At 36.1% G+C, this 25,404-nt stretch overlaps 1 protein-coding gene across 3 annotated transcripts; it reads right to left on the bottom strand.

Moving 5' to 3' along the window:
• Nucleotides 1-223: 223 nt before the first annotated feature.
• NAE1 (NEDD8 activating enzyme E1 subunit 1) lies at nt 224-25,404 on the bottom strand. Of its 3 annotated transcripts, XM_063110505.1 has the most exons (20): nt 25,272-25,404; nt 22,430-22,533; nt 22,281-22,341; nt 20,880-20,910; nt 20,069-20,140; nt 19,779-19,858; nt 18,976-19,085; nt 18,055-18,164; nt 16,721-16,783; nt 16,267-16,330; nt 11,726-11,817; nt 9,509-9,568; nt 9,282-9,415; nt 7,830-7,905; nt 7,498-7,537; nt 6,197-6,283; nt 5,630-5,722; nt 3,240-3,354; nt 3,107-3,156; nt 224-538 (listed from the first exon to the last, which is right to left on the bottom strand). In XM_063110505.1, the coding sequence occupies exons 1-20, from the start codon at nt 25,322-25,324 to the stop codon at nt 429-431; spliced, it is 1,605 nt and encodes a 534-aa protein (XP_062966575.1). In that variant the 5' UTR covers nt 25,325-25,404; the 3' UTR covers nt 224-428. The 3 variants fall into 3 exon arrangements, with proteins under 3 accessions (XP_062966575.1, XP_062966576.1, XP_062966577.1); XM_063110506.1 differs by lacking the exon at nt 20,069-20,140; XM_063110507.1 differs by lacking the exons at nt 22,281-22,341; nt 25,272-25,404 and having other exon boundaries at nt 22,430-22,490.

Here is a 25,404-nt window from a genome sequence, read left to right as displayed (position 1 = left end):
TTTATTAACACCACATAGAGAGGATGGGTTGTTTTCTGATAAAACTACATATCCAGAAATATGTCTTAAATTCTATTCATTTTAACAAATGATTGTCCTAAAATGTCCATAGCTAAAATCTACACATGGTTTAAATTCATTATTTAAGATGGTAAGAAAAAAAATATTTTAAGCTACTTCTAATGATAAGTAACTCCAAAATAACAAGCCAGTACTAATAAACTCAACTAAAAATGGATAGTTTTATTCTCTGGGAAAATGACTGCTTCCTCTCTCCTCCCCGAAAAGAACAAGACATTATTACAAATGAACAAATGTTTATTAGGGAAACAATTTAACAGCTGTCCTATAGCAGAATTTTACAGACTAAAGTACAACCAGAAGGCAATTACACTTTCGATCATTAACACACTACACAGGTGCTTATTCTACAACTGGAAAGTTGCTGAAGTTTGTGACATGCCACTATAAATGTAAGTATTGTTAAAAATTACAAATTGTTTAGTGATTATTTTGATAACCTCTTGAGCAGCAGCTCCTGCAAGGAAAAAAAAGAAAATCAAATCTTTGAAAAGAGTAAACTTCAAGAGTTATATACAAATACTCAATTCATAAAGAAACCTTTCCCTTCCAAAAGCAAAGTTATTTCAAAGTAGTCCAAAACAAACATAGCTTACTGAGTTGTATCAAAATAAAAGGCTACAATTCTTTATAACTATGTTATTAAAGGAAATAAAAGTTTTGTTTTAGACATTCACACAATGGGATATTACGGCACAATTTAAAAGAAGGAAGTATTTTTAATTATGGTGGTTTAGAAAGACTGGCAAGATACAGTAAGTAAACAAAGTCTAAACAGTAGTATGGTTGATCAAACTTTTTAAAAGTATACACGTAGGCATAAAAGATTCTCAAAGGACATCCTTCTGTTGCATTTCAATTTTACCTTGTGCCTGTTTTATAACATAGATAAACTTTTTACTTTTATAAAAAAATTTGTAATTTAGATATGAATCTATATTAAATACTGCCAGGCTACTATAACTACTTAAAAAAAAAATAAACAGAAGAAAAAACAAAAAACTACCAAGAAAAAAAGCTCTGTATCTTTTATAACCTGAAACTTCCTTTTTCCCAAATATTCACTGACTCAATAAAATCTGAGACTCTAGTATGCACCAGATACTGTTCTAGGCATTAGGGATACAGTAGGCAACAAAACACAAAAAGATCTGCTTGCCCTCATGGATCTCACTTTTTTAGCAGCAAGGGGGAGATAATTTACATATAAATAAAAAGTATAGTATGTCAAATGACCGTAAGTGCTAAGGAGAAAAAGCAAGGAAGGAGGATATGAGTGCAAGAGGAGGGGCTCAGTTTTAAATAGGAGAGTCACAGATAGCATCACAGAGAAGATAACATTTAAACAAAACCTGAAAGAAGTGAGGGGATATAACAGCATTGTACAAAATGATTATAGAATACACAGAAGTAAAAACTTTCAATTTATACTTTTCTCTGCTATGGGCAAGTCATCCAGTCATCTTACGTCTCTGGCTGTATCTCTTAGAATCTGGACTGAATCTGAATAAATAATAATTTGCCCTTTTCTGTTATCTGGCAGGTTACTTTGCTATTTTGGCACAAGAGAACTGGTTTTAGTTTAAAATAAATTATCCTGAATCAAGCTTTAATTTGGGTTTGCTTAGAATATAGTTTTCTTAGCTCTGTAGCATTCATTTACATTTTGGACACTTTGAATATTAATCAGACCTGGATCTACCTTCAAAACAATCATCCAGAAAGAAAATGTAACAAGCAAATAGCTCAGTCTATAGAAGATCACAGGCAGGAGAGAAATGTTTTTTTGGAGGGGTGTTATGGAGTGAATGTTTGTGTCCCGCCAAAATCCATATGTTGAAATCCTTACTCCCAATGTGATGGTATTAGAAGGCGAGGCCTTTGGGAGGTGACTAGGTCATGAGAATGGAGCCCTCATGAATGGGATTTAGTGCCCTTATAAAAGAGACCACAGAGAGTTCTCTTGACATTTTTTCCACCATGTAAGGACACAGTGAGAAGAGAGCTGTCTGTGAACCAGGAAGCAGGCTTTCATTAGACCCTGACCATGCTGACACTCTGATCTCAGACTTCCAGCCTCCAGAACTATGAGAAATAAATTTCTGTTGTAAGCCATCCAGCCTACAGTTTTCTGTTGTAGCAGCTCAAACTAAGACAAGGGGGAAGTAAAAGGAGGGAAGGAAGTAAAAGGAGTTTTTATGAAAGAAATGGCATTTTTGAATTGGGCCTTGAAGAACAGGTAGGTTTTGGACATGCAGGAAATAGAGAATTTTAAGGCAAATGAGCCCAGAAGAGCAAAGATCTAGGAGTGGAAAATCAAAGGGCATATCTGGGGGAAAAGCAAGTAACTTGGCAACACCAAGGCCAGAAAGGTTGAGTGGAACCAGAACACAGTCTTTAATGTCAAGCTAAGGTCCCTGGACTTGTTTGACCATTGTAGAGAGCATGTGTGTGTACTGGTGGGGCAGAGGGTTAGCTAAATGAGAGACATAATCAAAGCTATGCTTTAAAGGATTGAGAGGGCTGGCCTGTTAGCTCAGTTGGTTAGAGTGCGGTGCTGATCACACACAGGTCCAGGGTTCAATCCCTGTACCAGCCAGCCGTCAAACAAAACAAAACAAAAAAGGATTCAGAGTGACTCTCCAGGAGTTAAGATGAGTGACAGTGGGAAAGATGGATGGCAAGGAGACCGTATGGGCGGACTACTGAATAATCTAAACTTAATATAACATTCTACTTCACTAACCTCCCTAATTAAAATAGGTAAGAAAACAAACTTCAAGGGCCGGCCCATGGCTCACTTGGGAGAGTGTGGTACTTATAACACAAAGGCCATGGTTTTGGATCCCTATGTAGGGATGGCTGGTTGGCTCACTTGGGTGAGCGTGGTGCTGACAACACCAAGTCAAGGGTTAAGATCCCCTTACCGGTCATCTTTTAAAAAACAAACAAACAAATAAACTTCATATTCAAATAGTAACTGTACTGTGTAACAACAGATGACAGTCTTATCTTTGGAACTCACCACCCAAAAACGCAGCAACAGTATGTGGCTCAGCAGCTCCATATCGACAACTACATGAAAAGATGGAGACATGAACTTAGATTAGCCTACGACAGGTGGGGTATTACCTCTGATATGCCCTAAAAATACTCACAATTCGTGGACATAATCATCTTTCACCATTACAGATAATCCATATTCCTGAAGGAAGCCAGTGAGACAAGACTTCAACTTTATTATATCTTCTTCAACTTGATAGGTAGCTACCCCTAAAAATACATATAAATTAATTTTCATTAAAATAAATATGTGATTCAAAAATTAATGGCTATATCCTTTATTTAATCCAGTTTCAGGTGTTCTAGTCAAAACAATAAGGTATAAAAGTGAAGTAAAAACAAAATAGAAAGTATGAGACAAATATTTGCAAATATTGCAAACCCATAATCAAAGAGACCAACTAAAACCTATTAAAAATTTTAATTAGGTAAGTCTTTGTCCACTGCTCCATACCCAGTGTCTAGAAGACTATCTGGCACATATGAGAGTACATCAAAAAGTTCATGGAAAGATTGGTATTATCCTTCAATTCCACAAACTTTTTAAAGTGCCCTTGTAGTTAGCACTCTATAATTATTTGATAAAAGAATTGAATGAATGATAATGTCCTATATACCCTTCATAAAAATTATGGTCATTATTATCCATTTTAACAGACTAAATGACACAGAGTACATAAAGCTATAATAACAGGTAACATTTATTGAGCATTAACAGATGCTGGACACTAAGTAAATTATATATTAATTGATTTAATCTTCACAACAACCTTATAAAGTAGGTATTATTATCCCCCTTTAGAAATGAGAAAACTGAGGCACAGATTAAGTTACTTCGCTCATAAATAGCAAAACTAGAATAGGAGCCCAGACAATTCTTAATGATTAAACTGTAATGTCTCCAAAGGTAAGCTTTTATTATTACTATTAGAAGGAAAAATATAACACTAAGGTATTACTAAAACATCCATGTCTCTTACCCACTCTGGTTTAAAAACCTATTGTCACTACTCATAATAGTAATACCTATCCTTTACTGGATACTTACAAGGTGCTAGGCAATGTTTTAAGTGATTTTCATATATCACATATTTAACCCTTAAAATCCAATAAAGTAAATACTATTACTGCCATTCCATAAATGACAGAACTGGACTTGGAGGGAAAGAGTCACTTAACCCAAGATCATAGAAACAGTAAGCGATAGAGCTTGGATTGGAACCCAGGTTTAACTCCAAATCCTGTGCTCTATGCAGTAGCTAGTCTCCCATGATGGTACCCCAGTAAACATACCCTTCATGCCTTCATGTAATCCCCTCCCACTCTTAATCTAAGCTGGCCTGTGAAACCAATAGAAAACAACATAAGTGATACTGTGTGCCTTCCAAGACTAGGTCATAAAAATCCTTAAACCTTGACAAAAAAAAAAAAAAAAAAAAAAAAAAAAAATCCTTAAACCTTCCATTTGTATCTTTTAGAATGTTAACTCAGAGGAAGCCAGCTACCACGTAAGTCTACCCTAGGACTGCCATGGTAAAAGGAAGCCCAAGTTAGCCATGTGGAGAGAGATGTATGACCAGCCCCCAGTTGTTTCTGCTACCCTGACTTAAGGTCCCAGACATACGAGTGAAAATGCCTTCTTGGACATCTAACTCAAATCGATCAAGCCTTCAGAATGACTCCAACCTCAGGTGTTGTGCAACTACATGACACCCCCTCTTCCCAAAGAGAATTCCCTAAATAAGCCCAGTCAATCCACAAAATCAAGAGAGATAATAATGTATTGTTTTAAACCACTAAGTTTTGGGGTGGTTTGTTTATGTAATAGACAACCAAAATACATTCTAATTAAATAATAAAAATAAAGCAATATACATTTGGTATTTATTCTTTTTTTTCTTCTGGTGGGCTTGCTCATTAAGACTATAAATTCTGGGGGCAAACTACATCAGCTGGGGCAACAGGTTTTATGATACACAGTTAAAATTATCATCAAAAATAAAAATACTCTGAGAACTAACTGTAATCTTTGAGATTATGCCAATTCTCCAACTACTACATGTGCAGATAACAAAAAATAGATACAGAACAAGGAAATCCCTACATCTTCAGAGTTCTCAATTTAGAAGTCACTGGTATACTTCTTGTGGCTTTCCTATTCCACTAAATTAAACTCAGTGTGAGTCCTACAGAAACTGACAAAAAAATACAGAAACTATGAAAACTAAGAAACTGACAGAAAAAATTTTCTTTTATATGCATTCAAACAACATTCCCCTACAATAGTTTAGAATCAAACACTATTTGCAAATAGTTACACTTAAAAAACAAATGGTAGTTCCTCACTGGGATAAACTAGGTATGTTTACAATGTGAAATTCAAGCACTACTATTGTAAACACCCTAAGAACACCTTAAGACTCAATTCAATTTAAGTGTTTATTCAAGGTTTTATTATATTTGGTAATTCAATCGCTATTCTTACCTGGATATCTACCATGTTGTTTATGAAATCTGTCAACAGCCCGTAACATTAAGTACAATACTATCTCATTATCTGGATTGTCCATGCTGGAAACTAAAAGCAAAAAAAAAAAAATTCAGTACAATTTGGGTAATTCACAAAATACAACAAAGGGCTGAATTTACTATATACTCAAGTTTCAGGATACAGGACAATTCTACCACAAAATTTAAATGTTTGTGACAATAAAATAGAAAATGGTCAATAATAATAAAATAAGAGGAGATACATTAAGATATAAACCAGTGATCTTATGGACTATTAGCTGGAGTTACACAATCTCTACTAAAGTAATAACAAGCTAACTTTAGCTTTTATTCATATCATTCAACAGACTCAGTGACCTAAATATGATTTTATGTATATATAAATTTTTATAATATATATATATATAAACTATAATTACTTAGATTTATAGAATAAAATTAGAGCATAAACATTTACATTATCTTTTATATTATACACAAAATTCTTATATCTTTATAACTAATGAAAATTAATGTAGCATCAGAAGGTTATTATACTTACTAATTTCATCCTTGTTAATGGTATCCAAACCATATTCTTCAGCTAAGGATCGACATCTTACTACTCGAAGAAATGCAGAATTGCTGCCTGTACACAGTAAAAACATTATGGAAATAATGGTTGTGACAGGTGAATATTCCAAATCACAGGTAACTTTAAGAAAAGGAAATTTTGTACATACCCTTCACAGACATGAATGTGAAGAAATGTCTTCTATTTGGCACTATAACCAGTTCGGCACTAAGAAGGTGTTGGCACCTCTCAGAGCCTCAGTTTTCATTTGTAAAGTGGGGATAACAGTGTTTACCTTTGAGAGTGGTTCTATGGATCAAATGTGACAACTATATACAGTGCATACCTAGCACGATACCTGATATGGCTCAATAATTAGTATTTTTCATCATTATTATGGATAAAGAGTCCTACAGGAGAGTGTTATATATTGTGCTCTTGATATATGTAAGGCTTTTTATAAAAAAAATTTTGTGTCATGGAAATTTTCAAACATACCCCGAAGTAGACAAAACAGAATAATAAATCCTCAAATACCCAACATGCAGCTTTTAATCTGATATCATATAATTTAATAGAACACTAATGCAGAAACAAGGTATAAGATCAGTAGTGGAACAAAACATTAAAACTGGGCCTAAACAGGCATTGTGGAAAAGTAAGAAATAGAAAGCTTGGATAGACCTATTTTAAAGATGCAATGCAAAATATAAATTTCTGCAGGAACTAGAAGGAATAGCTACAGGGAAAAATCTTCAAATGGCATGTAAAACAGATTTTTTATTATTCTGAAACTGACTCTTAAATAAAAGAAAATGCTTTAAGCCTAGTAAGGACTTATCAAGAAGACCCCAGGAGCCTAGCCACTCTGAAACTAGACAGCAAAAAATTCCATTACAGTCATTTAACACAGATCAAAATGAGTATTTAAACTGATACCATCAATGTACATGTGACTCAAGACTTCACACCCAAAGTCTCCAGACAAAAAAGTTTCTCAAATTATTTACAATTAATAAGCTAAAAATAATTCTGTACCAATGACAATTTTCAATTAATTGATCTTCATGCCTTTTTAGCACTGCCATAGATAGATATGCCCTTCCTCTGACCCAGTCTTAAAGTACCGTCTCCATTTATTATATTATGACAGAAAAAAACCCTAATAACTATATATATCTATACCACTGAGACCATGGAAAATTTTAAATTTCAACCATTTAAAATTCCTATTCCCAATGGCACATTTTTATCAAGCAAAATAAGAAAATCAATTCAAGGGGACTTACAGAGTAATTTTAATTCTTTCTCTGAAATGGACTCTGGTGCCTGTAAAGAGAGAAATGCAAGTTTTGCACCAGTACAAAAGAGATTAACAAAGGACACAGCACAAATCCAATTACTGTGAGATGGGGAGGCTTTCTCCAAGAGCAGGGAGAGCACTTTAAAAACACCTGTTTCCTTATAACATACTTTCTCATTAGGCAGGCAAGTGAGAACTTACTCTAAAGAAGTACAGTCAGCACCACACCCTCTATCTCTAAACCATTTCTGGCTAGAAGTTGTGTTCAGGCTTTTACGGAGATGTACCCTCAAATGCACAGTGGGCCCAGAAGCATACCTGACCGATGGACTGCAGCAATTTTGCTACATGATTCCCCACAGCAGAAGCATCTTTCTTTGCTTTTTCACGATAACTGGAAAAGAATAACAAGAAAGAAAAGCTACTATTAACGAATTTTTAAATTAGCAAAATTTAAATTATCACCATGAAGCATACAAAAGGTCCTTTCCTTTTCATGAAAAAAATACTGGTCTGGCAATATATAAAATGTGGAAGTGCTAAGGAAATGGTACCAGCAGCACCTATCAGTGGCTGGGATCTTTCCAGTAATGGTAGTAAGAGCCTTGCAGTCCACTAAAACCCAGGCTACCTCTATAATTAACAGCCCCCAACTTAAAAATGCCCTCCTAGAGAGATCCATGATCCAGTGTTCTCTGACAGAGGACCTGAGAAAATATGTTAATGAAGAACATGACTTGTCTCTTGAAATCACGTCCAAGGAAAGTTAAATACTTCAAAACTGTCCATCTACAAATTCATGTATAACTTTTCTTTAGGTCTATTTATATTTCACCCTCTAAAAATGATCAGTATTTAAGATGACTACCTCCCATGTGAGGTCATACTTCTATCCTCAATTGATCTTTCCCTACTTTTAAGGAGTTGAACTCTTAGGCAAAAAGAACAAACCAAGATTTGTTAGTCAGTGACTGAGATGATGAGTGCATTCTATCTAGAGAACAGACATCATCTCTGTGTGACATTATCTGGCCCTTGAGGAAACCAAGTCAGTACCCCTGCATTCATCAGCACTATTACAAGGGTAATATCCACTGAGACCCATCCCTACCACAGTCTACCTGGGTTCAGGCTAGTGATACCTGGATAGCAGGTCTCTAACTATAGTCATGGACTCTTTATGTTACAAAACATTAATGATAAAAAATTCACTGAAACTAAAGACTTCATGGTTTTAAGTTACAGATAAAAGGCAGTAGAGGTCCACGGCTAAGAGTATAGGCTCTGGAGTTGGGTTTCATGGAATTCAAATCCTGGTTCTGCTGTTTACCAGCTGTTTGATCCTGAATAAGTTACGATTTCTGTTTCAGTTTCCTCATCTGTAAAATGGGGACAATAACAGTATCTCTCTCAAAAAGTTGTTGTGAACCTTATATATGCATTAAAGTAATACACAAAATAGTTCATAGCACAGAGTAAGTGATTAAATGTTAGGTTTTATCATGAAATATAAACGAAAAAAATCTGCCCCCTGGGGCTAGATGGGAACTCTCTGTACTTTCCACTCAATTTTGTTCTGAACCTAAAACTTCTCTAAAAAATAAAATTCAGAAAAAAAAAAAAAAAATTTGCGTAAGTTCTTTAGCTTACTTTTAAAGCAATAAGGTTATAAGAGATTTTCATTTGATTTCTGATAGGCTGATAAAAATGTTTATCTCTAATATAAACAGATTAATTTGTCTGTTACATAGTTTGAAAACAGTGACTTACACATTTTGCAATTTTATATATTTTCCCGAATCTGCAATCATATCAGGAATTGTGCCTCGAACAGGTAAATTTCCTTGACCCTCCTTGGCCACAAATTCCTTTAAGGCACGAGCTAAAATCCAAAATGATGGTGTCTAAAAGGATAAGAAAAAATTAACATCAAGTGGCATTTTATTTTGACCCAAAGGTTTAGAGGTGGCACTATTTCTACTTTTTGTTGTTGTTACCTGTTTGGTGATATTTATGCAGTGATCGTCATTAAATATATCTTCAACACTGCTTGGGATCTAACAAAGGAACATGAAACATTTATTTATACAAGAATTAGCCCACCTTATTTTCAATGCTATTTCTTCAAGTAAGTTCTTTGAACTCTCAAACTGCAGTCAAATACAAACATCTGATTTGTGCTGAGTTTTATTTAGAATCAGTACCAGATGAAGATTTGATGGGAAAAGAGAAAATGGAAGAAAGTCCTCTCCTGCCTATTGCTGTTAGCATTCAAGACTGACAGGGCTGGCCCGTGGCTCACCTGGGAGAGTGTGGTGCTGATAACAACCAAGGCCACGGGTTTGGATCCCTATATAGGGATGGCCAGTTAGCTCACTTGGAAGAGCTGGTGCTGACAACACCAAGTCAAGGGTTAAGATCCCTGTACCGGTCATCTTTTTTTTTTAAAAAAAAAAAAAAAAAAAAAGACTGACTTATTCCCTCATAAATGGAGTAAAAAGAGCCCAAGCAAATCATTTTATATAGTTACATCTGAAGACATAACAAAGATTATAGACATTAATATCATACCAGATTTGTAGTTCTACATAGTTTTCTATCTTGTCAAAAATTTGAAACCCTTACACCTGAATTAGTGACTGTTGAAAGAGACAACCACTCTGACAAAAACTTAGGCTGGCTGGTTGGCTCAGCTGGTTAGAGCTAAGCCTTAAAACACCAAGGTCAAGGGGTTTGGATTTGCATCCCAGCCAGCCACCAAAAAAAAAAAAAAAAAAAACAGGTAGAAACTAAATAGTTAAATTAAGTAATTTTATTGCTAGCAAGATCACCATTCAATTTGTATAGATAAAAACTATACAAATTATAGGCTTTGATTCTACGATCATGTGGAAAAAATAAATTTCTTAGTGGCAACCTCCTAACTGGTCTCTCTGCTTCTACTCCCAGTCCTCCTACATTGTATTTTCCTCACAAAAGCCAGATCTTTTAGAAATATAAATCAGATCACTCCAGTCCACTGATAAAGCACTTCAATGGCCTACGAGGCCATGTTATGATATGGCCCTTTCTGCCTCTCCGAACTCAAATCCCTCTCACCACTTTCCCCCTTTTTCACTTCACTCCAATCACACTGGCTTTCTTACTAATCTTTGAACAAATGTCAAGTTTCATCCCACCTCAGGGTCTGTGCATATGTGCTTCCTCCACCTGAAAAGCTCTTCCACCAGACCTCTGCATTTCACTTCATTCAGGCTTCTGCCTAAATACACCTGTTAGAGAATCTCCCTGACCCTTATCTAAAATTGCTTCCTGATCCCAGATCCCCTCCTCCTCATTATGACTACCCCTTTGTTCCACTCTAATTCTGTTCATAGTATCTGGTGCATTTTTATGTTTACTTAGTTTACTAGTCCCTAACCACTAGAACCTTTTTATTTTTAAATTGAGGTAAATTGTATATTCAGTGAAAAGTACATGCATTTTGATAAATATACATATGTATTTTTAACCACCACCTCAATTAAGAGAGAAAATTTTCATCACCACAGAAAACTGATTCACATAGCACACATACTTTTAATCACTCAGCAACACTGCCTCATTATCTCCAAAAAGTTTGTAATGACAGTACATTCAAGTGCTTTCCTAACTTGAAAGGCAGCATTTTCACTGTTGTAAATTACAAGAAAATTCTAACTGAAGCTACCAGGTACGTTGTTCCAAAGCTCTCCGAAACCCTGACTGGTCAGACTTCAACAACAAAACCACAGCAAAACAAAAGGCATCTCAGTTATCCTCCAAATAATTTTTAAAGAGTACAATGTCATTAAGAACATCTTCCATTATATCCAAATAATTAGTCAGAAGCAAATAAGGGTAACAAAATTTAACTTTGCAGGCAACATATTTTGGACCAGCAAAATATCACCTTCCTTATATAATTCCTACCCCCAAACTATTACTATTCACAAATTACGTACTTTAAATAATTAATTTATAAAGCTATTGTATCATGCTGCAGCACTGACATCCATTTTATGAAGGACAGTGTAGATTATTATTAAAACAAGATTCCAGCTATATTACAGATATTTCTAACTAACTATACATTTAGGAAATATTAACTCAAATCATTATAATCAACTATTTCACATCTGAGGACTTCAGACACCATGCTACTTATATGAATCCTTCAGCAACTCTTTTAATACCTGAGTTGTATTTAGTGCTATGTTCACATTTTTAATAGCTTCTTCAAAATTCTCTTCATCTTCTGGAGCCCCATTTTCATTCTTTAGAATCCCTATTAAAATAGAAAATGGTTAACAAACAGCCTTTTTCTTATTACTCCTTCTGTCGCCCCAACACTCTAGAAATAACCTTGTCAGATTCTGAAGGGAGAATCATAATATTGAACCTTAAGAAAAACTATGACCTTAAATCAGAAAGCAAGGAACAAAAGACACCTAAGACAACCAAACAATAATCAATAAAATGCTAGGAATAAATCAACACTTTTCAATAACAACTCTTAATGTAAAAGGCTTAAACTCCCCAATGAAAAGACATAGGCTGGCTGACTGGATTAAAAAGGAGGACTCAACTACATGCTGCCTTCAAGAGACCCACCTCACCCATAAAGACTCACATAGACTAAGAGTGAAAGCATGGAAAAAGATTTACCATGCAAACAGAAAAGAAAAACGAGCTGGAGTAGCTATTCTTATATCTGATAAAATAGACTTTAAACTAAAAACCATAAAAAGAGACAATGAGGGACACTATGTAATGATAAAAGGATTGATCCATCAAGAACACATAACAATCATAAATATGTACGCACCCAATGTTGGAGCAGACAGATTTATAAAACAAACTCTATTAGACCTAAAGAAGGATATAGACACTAATACCATAATAACAGGGGACCTGAACACCCCACTGTCAATATTGGACAGATCATCTAGGCAAAGAATCAGCAGAGAAATACAAGATCTAAACAATACTCTAGACCAATTGGACTTGGCAGATATCTACAGAACATTCCATCCAACAACCTCAGAATATTCATTCTGCTCATCAGCACATGGATCATTCTCCAGGATAGATCACATATTAGGTCACAAATCAAGTCTCAACAAATTCAAAAAAATTGGAATTATCCCATGTATTTTCTCAGACCACAATGGATTAAAATCAGAAATCAATAACAAACGAAATTCTGGAAACTATACAAACACATGGAAATTAAACAGCATTCTACTTAATGACATAAGGGCCCAAGAAGAAATCAAGCAGGAAATCAAAAAATTTATTGAAACTAATGAAAATAAGGATACATCATACCAAAACCTATGGGATACTGCAAAAGCAGTACTAAGAGGGAAATTTATTGCATTAAATGCTCACCTCAGAAAAATGGAAAGATGGCAAGTGAACAACTTAACACTTCACCTTAAAGAACTAGAAAAACAAGAACAATCCAAACCTAAAGTTAGCAGATGGAAAGAAATCATTAAGATCAGAGCAGAACTTAATGAAATTGAAGCCCAAAAAACAATACAAAAGATCAATGAATCAAAAAGTTGGTTTTTTGAAAAGATAAATAAAATTGACAAACCATTAGCATGGCTATCAAAAAAGAGAAGAGAGAAGATTCAAATAACACAAATTAGAAATGAAAAAGGTGATATTACAACTGATTCATCTGAAATACAAGGAATCATTCGAGACTACTATAAACAACTACATGCCAACAAATTTGAAAATCTGGAGGAAATGGATGAATTTCGGGACACACACAAGCTCCCAAAACTGAGTCATGAAGACGTAGAAAATCTGAACAGACCAATAACAATAAAGGAGATTGAAGCTGTTATCAGAAAGCTCCCAACAAAGAAAAGCCCAGGACCAGATGGATTCACAGCAGAATTTGACCAAACATTCCAAGAGGAATTGACACCAAACTTTATAAACTATTCCAAAAGATTGAAACAGATGCAAATCTCCCAAACTCATTCTATGAAGCAAACATCATCCTGATACCAAAACCAGGTAAAGATATAACCAAAAAAGAAAACTACAGGCCGATATCCTTGATGAATATAGATGCAAAAATCCTCAATAAAATACTAGCAAACAGAATACAGCAACACATATGTAAAATTATTCACCACGATCAAGTGGGATTCATCCCAGGAATGCAAGGTTGGTTCAACATACGCAAATCAATAAATGTGATACACCATATTAATAAAATCAAACACAAGGACCATATGATCATCTCTATAGATGCTGAAAAAGCATTTGATAAAATTCAACATTCATTCATGACAAAGACCCTCGATAAGTTATGTATGGATGGAAAGTATATCAACATAATTAAAGCCATATATGATAAACCCACTGCCAATATCATCCTGAATGGGGAAAACCTGAAAGCTTTTCCTTTAAGAACAGGAACTAAACAAGGATGCCCACTCTCACCTCTCCTATTCAACATAGTGTTGGAAGTACTAGCCAGAGCAATCAGAGAAGAGAAGGAAATAAAGGGCATCCAGATTGGAAAAGATGAAGTCAAACTGTCCCTGTTTGCAGATGACATGATCTTATAGATCGAACAGCCTAAAGCCTCTACAAAAAAACTCTTGGAGTTGATAAATGATTTCAGCACAGTAGCAGGATACAAAATCAACACACAAAAATCAGTAGCATTTCTATTCTCCAATAGTGAACATGCAGAAAGAGAAATCACGAAAGCCTGCCCATTTACAATAGCCACCAAAAAAATAAAATACTTAGGAATTGAGTTAACCAAGGACGTGAAAAATCTCTATAATGAGAACTACAAACCACTGCTGAGAGACATTAGAGAGGATACAAGAAGATGGAAAGATACCCCATGCTCTTGGATTAGAAGAATCAACATAGTGAAAATGTCCATACTACCCAAAGTGATATACAAATTCAATGCAATCCCCATCAAAATTCCAATGACATTTTCTCAGAAATGGAAAGAACTATCCAGACATTTATATGGAATAACAAAAGACCACGCATAGCCAAAGCAACGCTGAGCAAAAAAAATAAAGCTGGAGGCATAACACTACCTGACTTTAAGCTATACTAGAAAGCTATAATAACCAAAACAGTACGGTACTGGCATAAAAACAGACACACGGATCAATGGAATAGAATAGAGAATCCAGAAATCAACCCACACACCTACAGCCATCTGATCTTTGACAAAGGCACCAAGCCTATACACTGGGGAAGACACTGCCTCTTCAGCAAATGGTGCTGGGAGAACTGGATATCAATATGCAGGAGAATGAAACTAGACCTACCCTTCACCATATACTAAAGTCAACTCAAAATGGAGTAAAGAATTAAATATACACCCTGAAACAATAAAACTTCTTAAAGAAAACATAGGAGAGATACTTCAGGAAATAGGACTGGACACAGACTTCATGAATACGACCCCAAAAGCACGGGCAACCAAAGGAAAAATAAACAAATGGGATTATATCAAACTAAAGAGCTTCTGCACAGCAAAAGAAACAATTAACAGAGTTAAAAGACAACCAACAGAGTGGGAGAAAATATTTGCAAAATATACATCTGACAAAGGATTAATATCCAGAACAAGGAACTCAAACAACTTTACAAGAAAAAAACAAGCAACCCAATTAAAAAATGGGCAAAAGAGCTAAGTAGGCATTTCTCTAAGGAAGATATACAAATGGCTGACAGACATATGAAGAAATGCTCAACATCACTCAGCATCCGGGAAATGCAAATCAAAACCACACTGAGATACCATCTCACCCGAGTTAGGATGGCTAAAATCCAAAAGACTCTGAACGATAAATGCTGGCGAGGTTGCGGAGAAAAAGGAACTCTCATACATTGTTGGTGGGACTGCAAAATGGTGCAGCCTCTATGGAAAACAGTATGGAGGTTCCTCAAACAATTGTGGATAGATCTACCATATGACCCAGCTATCCCACTGCTGGGAATATACCCAGAGGAATGGAAATCATCAAGTCGAAGGTATACCTGTTCCCCAATGTTCATCGCAGCACTCTTTACAATAGCCAAGAGTTGGAACCAGCCCAAATGTCCATCATCAGATGAGTGGATATGGAAAATGTGGTATATCTACACAATGGAATACTACTCAGCTATAAAAAAGAATGAAATACTGCCATTTGCAACAACATGGATGGACCTTGAGAGAATTATATTAAGTGAAACAAGTCAGGCACAGAAAGAGAAACACCACATGTTCTCACTTATTGGTGGGTGATAAAAATAAATAAATAAATTCTCACACACACACACACACACACACACACACACAAAAAAAAAAAAAAAAAACGGGGGAAAAGAAGACATAGCAATTACAATTCCTTGAAGTTGACACGACAAGCATACAGAAAGGACATTGTTGGGTGGGAGGGGGGAGAGGGAGGAGGGAAGGAGGTTTCGGTAATGGGCCACAAAAATCAACCACATTGTATATCGACAAAATAAAATTTTTAAAAAAAGAAAAGAAAAACTATGACTTATCATTAGCCCTTAAAACTAGACAAAGATTGGCTCCTTAGCCTCCCCAGAGGAAAAATAAAATAAAAGGTCATGATAGCTTCATCTGACAAAGGTCTTAACAGAAATCCAATAAGCATTTGCTTCAAGTAACTTGCTTTCCAAACTTTATACAATACTTAATCACATCCCACAATATTACCTTGTCTAATCAAATCTCGGAAGTCCTCTTTTTCTTTATACGTTTTAGGTATTCGTCCGTTTGTCTAAATTGGTTAAAAATTTTAAAAATCTAGTTATAAAAACTCAAAAAAATAAAGAAATTGAAAGTCCAAAGTTTCCCCCATTCTCCACATATTTCATCAACAAATAATATACTTCAGTAAAATCAGAGGCTCACTTGATAGAAAACAGAAATTGTGGGCCATTTCTCTACATTCATTCCCCACTGCCAGATTCAGAATGACACTTATTCAAATTTCATTTTGTTAATAAAAATATCATATCAAGAGAAAAACTGCTAGATTTAAATTAATAAGCACCCACCTGCCCTACAATCCCATAAGAAAAAAAAGTAATCTCCCTACCCCTCCAAAGTAATCCTTTATAGTAAAAATAGTCACACACAGAATTTTTTTTTTAAAAAAAGGACATACTTCACTATACCACTGTGCTAAATATTTAGCTACGATCACAATCCATGGAGTATGGCTATGGTCCTAAAAATGAGAGACAAATCAAAGAAAATGTCAGTATTATTTAACATTAATTCTTCACAACCCCATCTCATTTTCAACAAGTTCTTATGAATATTTATGAATCATCTCCTAATATACGTGGAGTAATGATGAATAAAGGAAAATGAACTGCGTTAATAAAAACTGCTTTACAAACTTTTTTAGAGACGTGTACAATTTAAACCTGGTATGCCAGGTATGTACTATGATCATTCATATTTTTATCAGCAAGAAAACAGTCTCAGAGACTGCCACCTAAAAATATAGCTCAGGGGCCGGCCCGTGGCTCACTCAGGAGAGTGTGGTGCTGATAACACCAAGGCCACGGGTCGGATCCCATATAGGATGGCTGGTTCGCTCACTTCAGAGAGCGTGGTGCTGACAACACCAATTCAAGGGTTAAGATCCCCTTACCGGTCATCTTTAAAAAAAAAAAAAAAAATCCAAAAAAACCTCAAAAGAAACAAAAACAAAAAAAATATAGCTCAGATTTCTTGATCTCAGATAGCAATTCTAGACCAAGAAAAAAGGATCTTCTCTGTTTTTTCCACTAAACCAAATAAACACCTTCGTTTTAATTAATATGTATCAGGGAAAAAAACATATACTCTTTAAATAATATAGTCTGTTACAAATATCATTATTTTTACAATGAAATATAATGTTGTCTTGGTAATTTCCAAACACTAAAAATAGGTTCAAAAGGAATGAATTTCAACAAACACCCACTCCAAATTAAAACTTTTTTTTTTCTTTAGGCCACTAAATTTTGAGGTGACAAAATTCAAACTATTTTTTAAAGTACATCTATTTGTTTAGGAAAGGGCCATGACAAGGGCTTCTGGGATATGTTAATGGCCAATTTCTTATGTTCAGTGTATGTACTTTTCTTCAATAAAAAGTTTTTTTTAATTTTGAGGAAAACCAAATTTACTGAAAACAAGTAAGGTAAAATGTTATTGTGTGGGCCGGCCCCGTGGCTCACTCGGGAGAGTGTGGCACTGGTAGTGCCAAGGCCATGGGTTCGGATCCTATATAGGGATCGCAGCTGCGCTCACTGGCTGAGTGTGGTGCAGACGACATCAAGCCGAGGGTTGCGATACGGTAAAAAAAAAAAAATGTTATTGTGTAATCTGAATGACAGGAATAGGAAGGTTTATAGTATTTTCTCACTTCAGTGTAATCCAAAAATCTTAGATAAAAATAAATGTTTTAAGTCTATCTATAAATGTTGGGTCACACATACTACCAACCTTTTTTTCCATATGATCCAAATCGTAAGACTGAAAATGTTCTCTCAGTTCTGGAAATGGCTTATCCAGTCGTAGATCCTCTAATGCATTATCTGGATGAGATTCTATTACTGCAAAACAAATAAACCCACTTAAGATAAACAATTCTTTAGCAATACTGCTGGCAATACACTACATTATAGGAACTTAGGAAATCTATAATTTTTAAATGGGCATAGGGCCTACAGATACCTACCCATAGACACTACTCCTCAGTGATGCTATCAATGCCAACAGCTATCACTACACTAGCAGAGTGTCTGGCTCATAGTAGGCAGAGAATAAAAATGCTTTCTTGAGTAAATAAAGAGCATTGTATGAGTACTGAATGAAAATTTTATGATGATCTAAGATTAAAATTTTATATGTAAAGGGCTAATATCAGCCCTAAGCTGATACAGGCTGGCCTGTGAATGACTTTGGTCTTCTATAACACTGTTTCTTTGAGAACAGAAGTTAGGTAAATGCCTTGTTTATTGTGTGGAATTGCACCGAAACTGGGGGAACCTAAAGCCAGCATGAGAATGAAATAAAAGATTAGTGGGGGGGAAGGTGATGTGACTTCTATGTGTCACGGTGATCCACGTACCTTGGCTCTCTCCTACGGTAGCTATACATGCCCTATGTGTGTTAGGGGATAAAAGAACTAGGTACTTGCATAGCTGCTTGGCTATACCTGTTGAATGTCCTGCTTTGTATCCTTCTATAATGCCACATAAAGGAAAGAGTAGATTAAAGCCTATTTATTGACTGCCACTTTGAACCAGAGATGTGCTGCTACAAATTTACTTCACAATTTAAAATTGACTTTTTAAATTGTCAAGTTTCTAAAACTGTAGCTAAAGCAACCAACAGCAAGCCCCATATGCTCAACAATTTTACCTGGATGTTCTTTTATAATAATCCTCATATAACCAACTAGTCCATATGTCCTACAGATCAAAAGAGGGATGTGGAAATTCCAGAGGACATCTGCTAAACGTAGTAGTGTACTGTCAGAGAAAGCAAAATAAACAGGAACATAAGCAAATGGATATATGCCAAACATGAAAATACCTTAAAATAAAGTAACTTTTTTACTAAATAATAAATGCAAAGATACATCCATTGCATTTACATAAGTAGGTCAAGAATACACTGAAAAGTGGGCCTGGACTGTTAGCTCAGTTGGTTAGAGTACAGTGTTATAACACCAAAGTCAAGAGTTAGGATCCCTGTACCAGCCATCCGCCAAAACAAAAACAAAAACACCAAAAAAACCCACACACTGAAAAGCAAGCAATTCCGTGAGGGTGCAGTACCAAAGTATGTCTTTTGGACTATAGGGATATAAAATCTAGTCTGTTATCTGAAGATACTTTTCTAAACATTTCCATGATAGAGAAAAATATTTATAAAACCCATGTACACACCCCCAAATAATTCCTATAATCAATTCTAACAAGTTTTTAGTCAGTAAAAAATAACCAACATTCAGTTTAACTGCTCTGACTATATCCAAAGAATTTTACATCTTAGTAGTTTTCTCTTCCCCATATTTTCAATTCTGCAAGACTTATGAAAGTTTTGGGTTAAAGGTCTCTACAGAATTTAAGCATTTTAAAAAACACATCTTAGACTGTGCAGAGAAAAATCATGCAAATATAACAAAATTAAAATGCAAACATATTAATATAAAAATTTACCTTTCAGGAACCTGAGTTGCTACCACAACAGTGAACCTACAGAAAAATGAAGGATCATTGTCTAGAAGGTTTTCTGGACTCTAAATAGGACAGGGGAAAAAAATCCAACAATTTCACATTTATGTTAAACATGGTAGAAAGAGTTAAGCTATTTCAGAACAAATGAGTCAAATTAAATTCCAACTAAACATACATGATACAAAGAATCAAAATTCTAAATTTCTAGGGCTTTGAATTATCAAAAAAATTATATTTAAGCACAAAAATAATAATGTATATACATATTATACCTCTTCCACAAAACTTCCAGAGACATCGTTATTTAATTCTTGTAAGAATTCCATGGCAGCATGAGCTCGGTTCTTTTTAAAAACAAAGCATTTGACTTGAATTAGAAAAAATTTTGTTATAATGTAATCTCTCAATTTATAGATCAAGCAAAACACACTGTGAAACCATCCAAATGTCATGCACAGGTATGACAACTCTGCTTCACATAGTGTTCAAACTGAGATTCAACCAGGATATTACATAAAACAGAGCTAAACTGTCATTATCCAGAGTTCTTAAATGACCACATTATTTGCACTCTACTTTTCTGATTAAGCAAATGACCAAAAAACCCTGGGTAGCAGGCACACATATTCTGGATCAAGTTCAGACTCAGTCTAACCCCCTACATCCTTTATGAGCACAGACAATCACTAAAATAACAGTCATTTCCACTCAAAATATTGTACTAATTTGACTAATATGGTTTTGTAAGATTTTTTATTTGAAATATAATATGAAAAATTTTCTGGCAAACTCATAGCTAAAATTTTTATTAACGAGAATACATCATCCTCTGAACACTAACATTACTAAAGATTTAGCTTTAATACAGGATACAGTGTAAAAATAGGCAGTACAAATTCTTAAACTACCAAACAAGTAAAGATTTACAAGATTAGAAAAATGAGCTTAAATTAAAGTTAAATTACTTTTTTCTCAGAGAAATAATAAGTTCTTTTAAAGTCAAAACTTTTCATGCACTCAAAACACGGTGGCATCATTAGATGCTCACACACAACTATATTCTATAAGAAACAGATTGCTTACCTTGCCGATACTGCTTCGTTGAAGGAAAAAACTACAGTGGACAAAACAAAAAAAAAAAAATTAAAGACTTACTTGACTATAAAGGAAAAACTGTAGTAGCACGTGTATTTCATTCATAGTACAAAACAAACTATATTTTAGTTACAGATTTTACCAGACTTTCTGGAGGAAGAAAATCAGATGAAACTTATAAACAAAGATTGGCTAATAAATCAATGTTTCCCAAAGTGTGTACCACAGAATACAAATTTCACAAGATGCTCTGAGAGAAAAGGGTTCCCGCTTTATTTCCCTCTTGGAAATTCATAATATACATAATACACATGATATTAAAGTCTTACAGTAAAGAAATTTTAACTACATTTGACCCATTTCCCAAACTCATTTGAAATGGAACCCACTGGCCCATTTAACAGCTATTAATACTCCCTAGAATCAGTGTTCCACTCTTGGAAATGCTGTATTGAACCTCTTGCTTTTGCAAGAAACTATAACAGATTTATTCTGCTTCCTCCCACATATACCCCTCATCTTGTTCTGAGGCCCAGATATGAGGCTGTTGGTCAGAGTCAGGGTGGCAGGAGCCAGAGTGGCACAAGTTCACTGGCTCCATAAGAAGAAACCTTATTCTTATCACATCCTGCTCTAACCAACCAAGTAAACAAAGATAACAGGACTTTTCACTTACAGACACCAGCAAAAGGGCTGTGTTGTGAACAGCAGAAACTTGCACACTACTACACTAAGAAAAGACATCAGAGCTAAATATAAACTAAATTCTTGTTTTCCTTGAATTTACTTATTGTTGTTCTTTACTGACAAATACAATGAGAGGTCCCAGACTCCAAGTCCCTGAAAAAGGTGAGCTTAAAATCCAAATTTGGGAATGCTCTGAAAGTTTAAATATGATAATCTTTAAAGAATGATATACAGGCCATCTTTAAAACAGTGTTTTTATAAGGATAGCATAGTGCAGAGAGAGACATACCTGGGCTAGCTTAGAAGACACCACAAATAAAAGGTACCGTGTTTCCATTATTCTCATAATCCAAAAATACAATTATTGTTAATTATGTATATACTAACACCTAGGAATCAATGCAAGGGCTTAGGAAGTGTCCAGATTTCACAAATAAAGAAATAATGACTATTCCTTTGTATTAATAACAATAAAGACAGTAATGCTGGGTATCTTTTATTAATGGCCTATTTGCCAGATGCTGTCCTAGCATTTTACCTGTATTAACTCATTTCCTCCTCATAATAATCCTAAACATAAGGACGATTTTCCCCAGAATCAAGTTACCCTGATCAAGGTGAAGCTAGGATTCAGGCCTTGCCCTCCCATAATGGTGCACTGCCTTCCCTAATGTGTACATATTTGAAAAGAATAGAACATACTTGTTTCCAGCATCTTCTCCGCTGACCTGATTTCCATCAATAATTGTAAATGAACCAATACCTGGGAGACAAAGTCAGTCAAGAATATATATTTCTAAGTTAAAACCTTAAAGAAGTAAATTTAGAATGCAGTCACCAAATTACATTACCTGGTAGTACCAAGTTTTTAAGAATTTCAGTTCCTGTGGCTGTTGCATTTATTAGGCAAACATGAGCAGATTCTAAAGCCTCTTGCCCATGATCACCCCACAACCTACAAAACAAGATACAAATTCAATCAACATTTTAAAAACTTTCACAAAAATACAATTTTCTTATTTGAATGGAGATCTATGATCTTTAAAGTGTTCTTGCATAGAGTAACTCATGTGATAACCACAGCAAACATGTGAGACAAGAACAGTATGTTATTATGGGGATTAGATAGCAGAGTAATGTGAGACTCGTTCAGGTCAATTCCTAGCATGGTTAGCAGGGAGGGTCAAATCAGAACTAGAAATTTGGTTTTTTAGCTCTTTGTCCATTACTTTTCAAACCAGATAACTTACAGAACAGAAAGTCTTTAGATATACTCATTAACATTAAAGAAGTGTCCTGGACTTAAAACCTAGTCTGTTCTCTATTTCATTTCTCCTTAAGTTACGTAGATCCCATGCATTTAAGATCTTGACATAGGGCTTATCATTATGACATCTGCAAGACTGAGCAAAAGACTTACCAAGAAAACTGAATTATTATCATCTAAAGAGCTTCACATCAACTTCTGCAGAAATGATTTAAAATATAATACAGATGAACATTCTAACAGCATGATTAATAGATGCATACACTAACAAACACAAAAATGCAGTAAGAATCAGAAATGTACGTTATAACCTGATTCACACCAGCATATCAGTAAGAGGGTAAGGTATGATCACACACATATTGCATCTGCATCAACCTGGTTACCTTCACCCAGAAAACCTATGAACTAATTTATCTTCTCAGTATAGGAAATATAGAGCAAACCCAAACCATTAGAAAACTGACATAGTCAGATAGGTATTAGCAGCCCAGAGGACTGACAGACTTTAATGTACATTACCTGTCACCTGATCTAAAGAAGAATCCCCCTTATTGTGTAGCTGGTATGTCCTCTAGAGCATATCACAACCAACTGCTTCATTTCGTTTTTTATTTCCTGAACATCCATCTCTCCACTCCACTCTAAGCTCTATAAGGGCCTAGACCACCCCCTATATTCACCACTGGAGCCACAATGCCTGGCACAAGTGCCTTGCCTAGTGTGGGTGACGACTGAACAGCTGTCAAATGAATGGAGGAATAGCCTGGGAGAACCAGATGACTAGAAACATCTGTTTTTTCCATGGAAGTAGGGCACATAGAAGATACCTGACATTTTTGGTTGATGGATGATGCTTGGGTAGTTGGAGGCTGAGCCTAAGAATACTGGTGCATCTCTAGGTAACATGTTTCAAGAAAGGGGCCAAACAAGAAATCAATCCTCTCTACTCTTTTGCTGGCTTAAGGAGAGCCAAGGCCTTGCTGACTGCTGCTTAGCCACATAACTTTGCTTCTAACTGCTTACCTCTGACACTTCAAAACCAATAACCAGTTCTCACTACGAAAGGTAAAGTTTGGTCCTTAAATAGAACAAACTCAGCAAAAACTCTCTTTTGTTTCAGTTGCTTAGTAACCTCAAGTATCTTCTCAACTTTGTCACCTATGGTTATATCTACATTCAAAACACAAGAACTCCAAGAATTTATAAGAAAACTTAAGTTGGTTACAAGGGCTCTGTCACCTTGTTTCTTCCCCCAGAAGCTTAAGAACAGAGTGAGACTAAGTGCCAGCTCTGAAAAAGCCATAAGGGCCTGAGTTTACATCCTAGGGGAACTCTGGACCCTATTTGTAAAGCACAGGGAAAGTCTGCTTTAAGGGTGCTATCAGAGTTGAGTGCCTCGGGCTGGCTAGTTAGCTCAGTTGGTTAGAGTGCAGCCTTATAACACCAAGATCAAAAGGTTCGGATCCCCTTACCCCCCAGCCATCAGAAAAATAAACAAGAATTGAGTGCCTAAACCCCTACTACAGCCCCAGGCTGTAGCTGCAAATAGAAGTTCCAGACCTTAGGGGCACACTGTAACTTCTCCAGCAAGCGAGGAGGGGGAGTGTGTTTTTGTTACCTCCACTGCCTCAATACACAGAAGATGCTCAGTAAATAAGAAAGGGGGGAGGGGTGCGAGGAGAAAAGGCAAGGGTAGGGAAGTAGCCAAGGATGGTCCTGATGGTTTAGACCTGCACTGTCCACTAAGGTAGCCACTAACCATGTGTTACTGAGCACTAGTAATGAGGCTAGTCTGAATTGAGATATGCTGCGAGTGTAAAACACCGTATTTCTACAGCAATGTAAAAAAAGGTAAAATATCTCAATAATTTTTTATATTGATACGTATTGAAATGGTAATGTTTTGGACATCCTGGATTAAATAAACTATATTATGAAAATTAATTTCACCTCTTTCTTTTTACCTTTCTTTTAATGTGACTACCAAAAAACTTGCAATTACATATGTGGCTCACGTGAGTCTAGTCTGTATTTCTACTGGACAGCGCTGGCTTAGAATACCTAACACTATCTCAGCGGCAAGCCTGGAGTACTCCCGATCCCCCCATTCAAAACGAGGAGTCTGAGCGCAACTAGGCGGGGCTGTCAGCAGCCCCGGAGACCCGGCTGGCGTCGGGGACCGCGCCCCTCGCACCGCACACTGCGGAGCAAGCTGGCGCGCCCCTCGGGGGAAGATAAGTCTCGGCCCCTGCGGACCATCTCCCGCCCCGGGCCAGAGTCCAGGACGCCGCTCCCCGCGCCCCACACGACACGGCCCAGCCTGGCGGGAGGCCTGACGGAGGCCCGACCGCGCCGCCCGCACGAGTAGGCCGGGCCTGGACGCAAGAGAGCCCGCCCGCTCGGCTTGGTGAGCCCCGGCTCACCTCAACTGCCGGTCGTACTTCTGCTCCTTGAGCAGCTTCACCGGCTGCGCCATGGCTGCGCCCGCCGCGAAAAGAACAGCCAAATCCCTGCCGAGTGCCGCCACCAGTTCCACATGCGCGCAGGCGCACTGAG

This window comes from Cynocephalus volans, chromosome 10, assembly GCF_027409185.1.
Source record: "Cynocephalus volans isolate mCynVol1 chromosome 10, mCynVol1.pri, whole genome shotgun sequence".
Lineage (NCBI taxonomy): Eukaryota > Metazoa > Chordata > Mammalia > Dermoptera > Cynocephalidae > Cynocephalus > Cynocephalus volans.
This window is presented reverse-complemented; position numbering and strand designations above follow the sequence as displayed.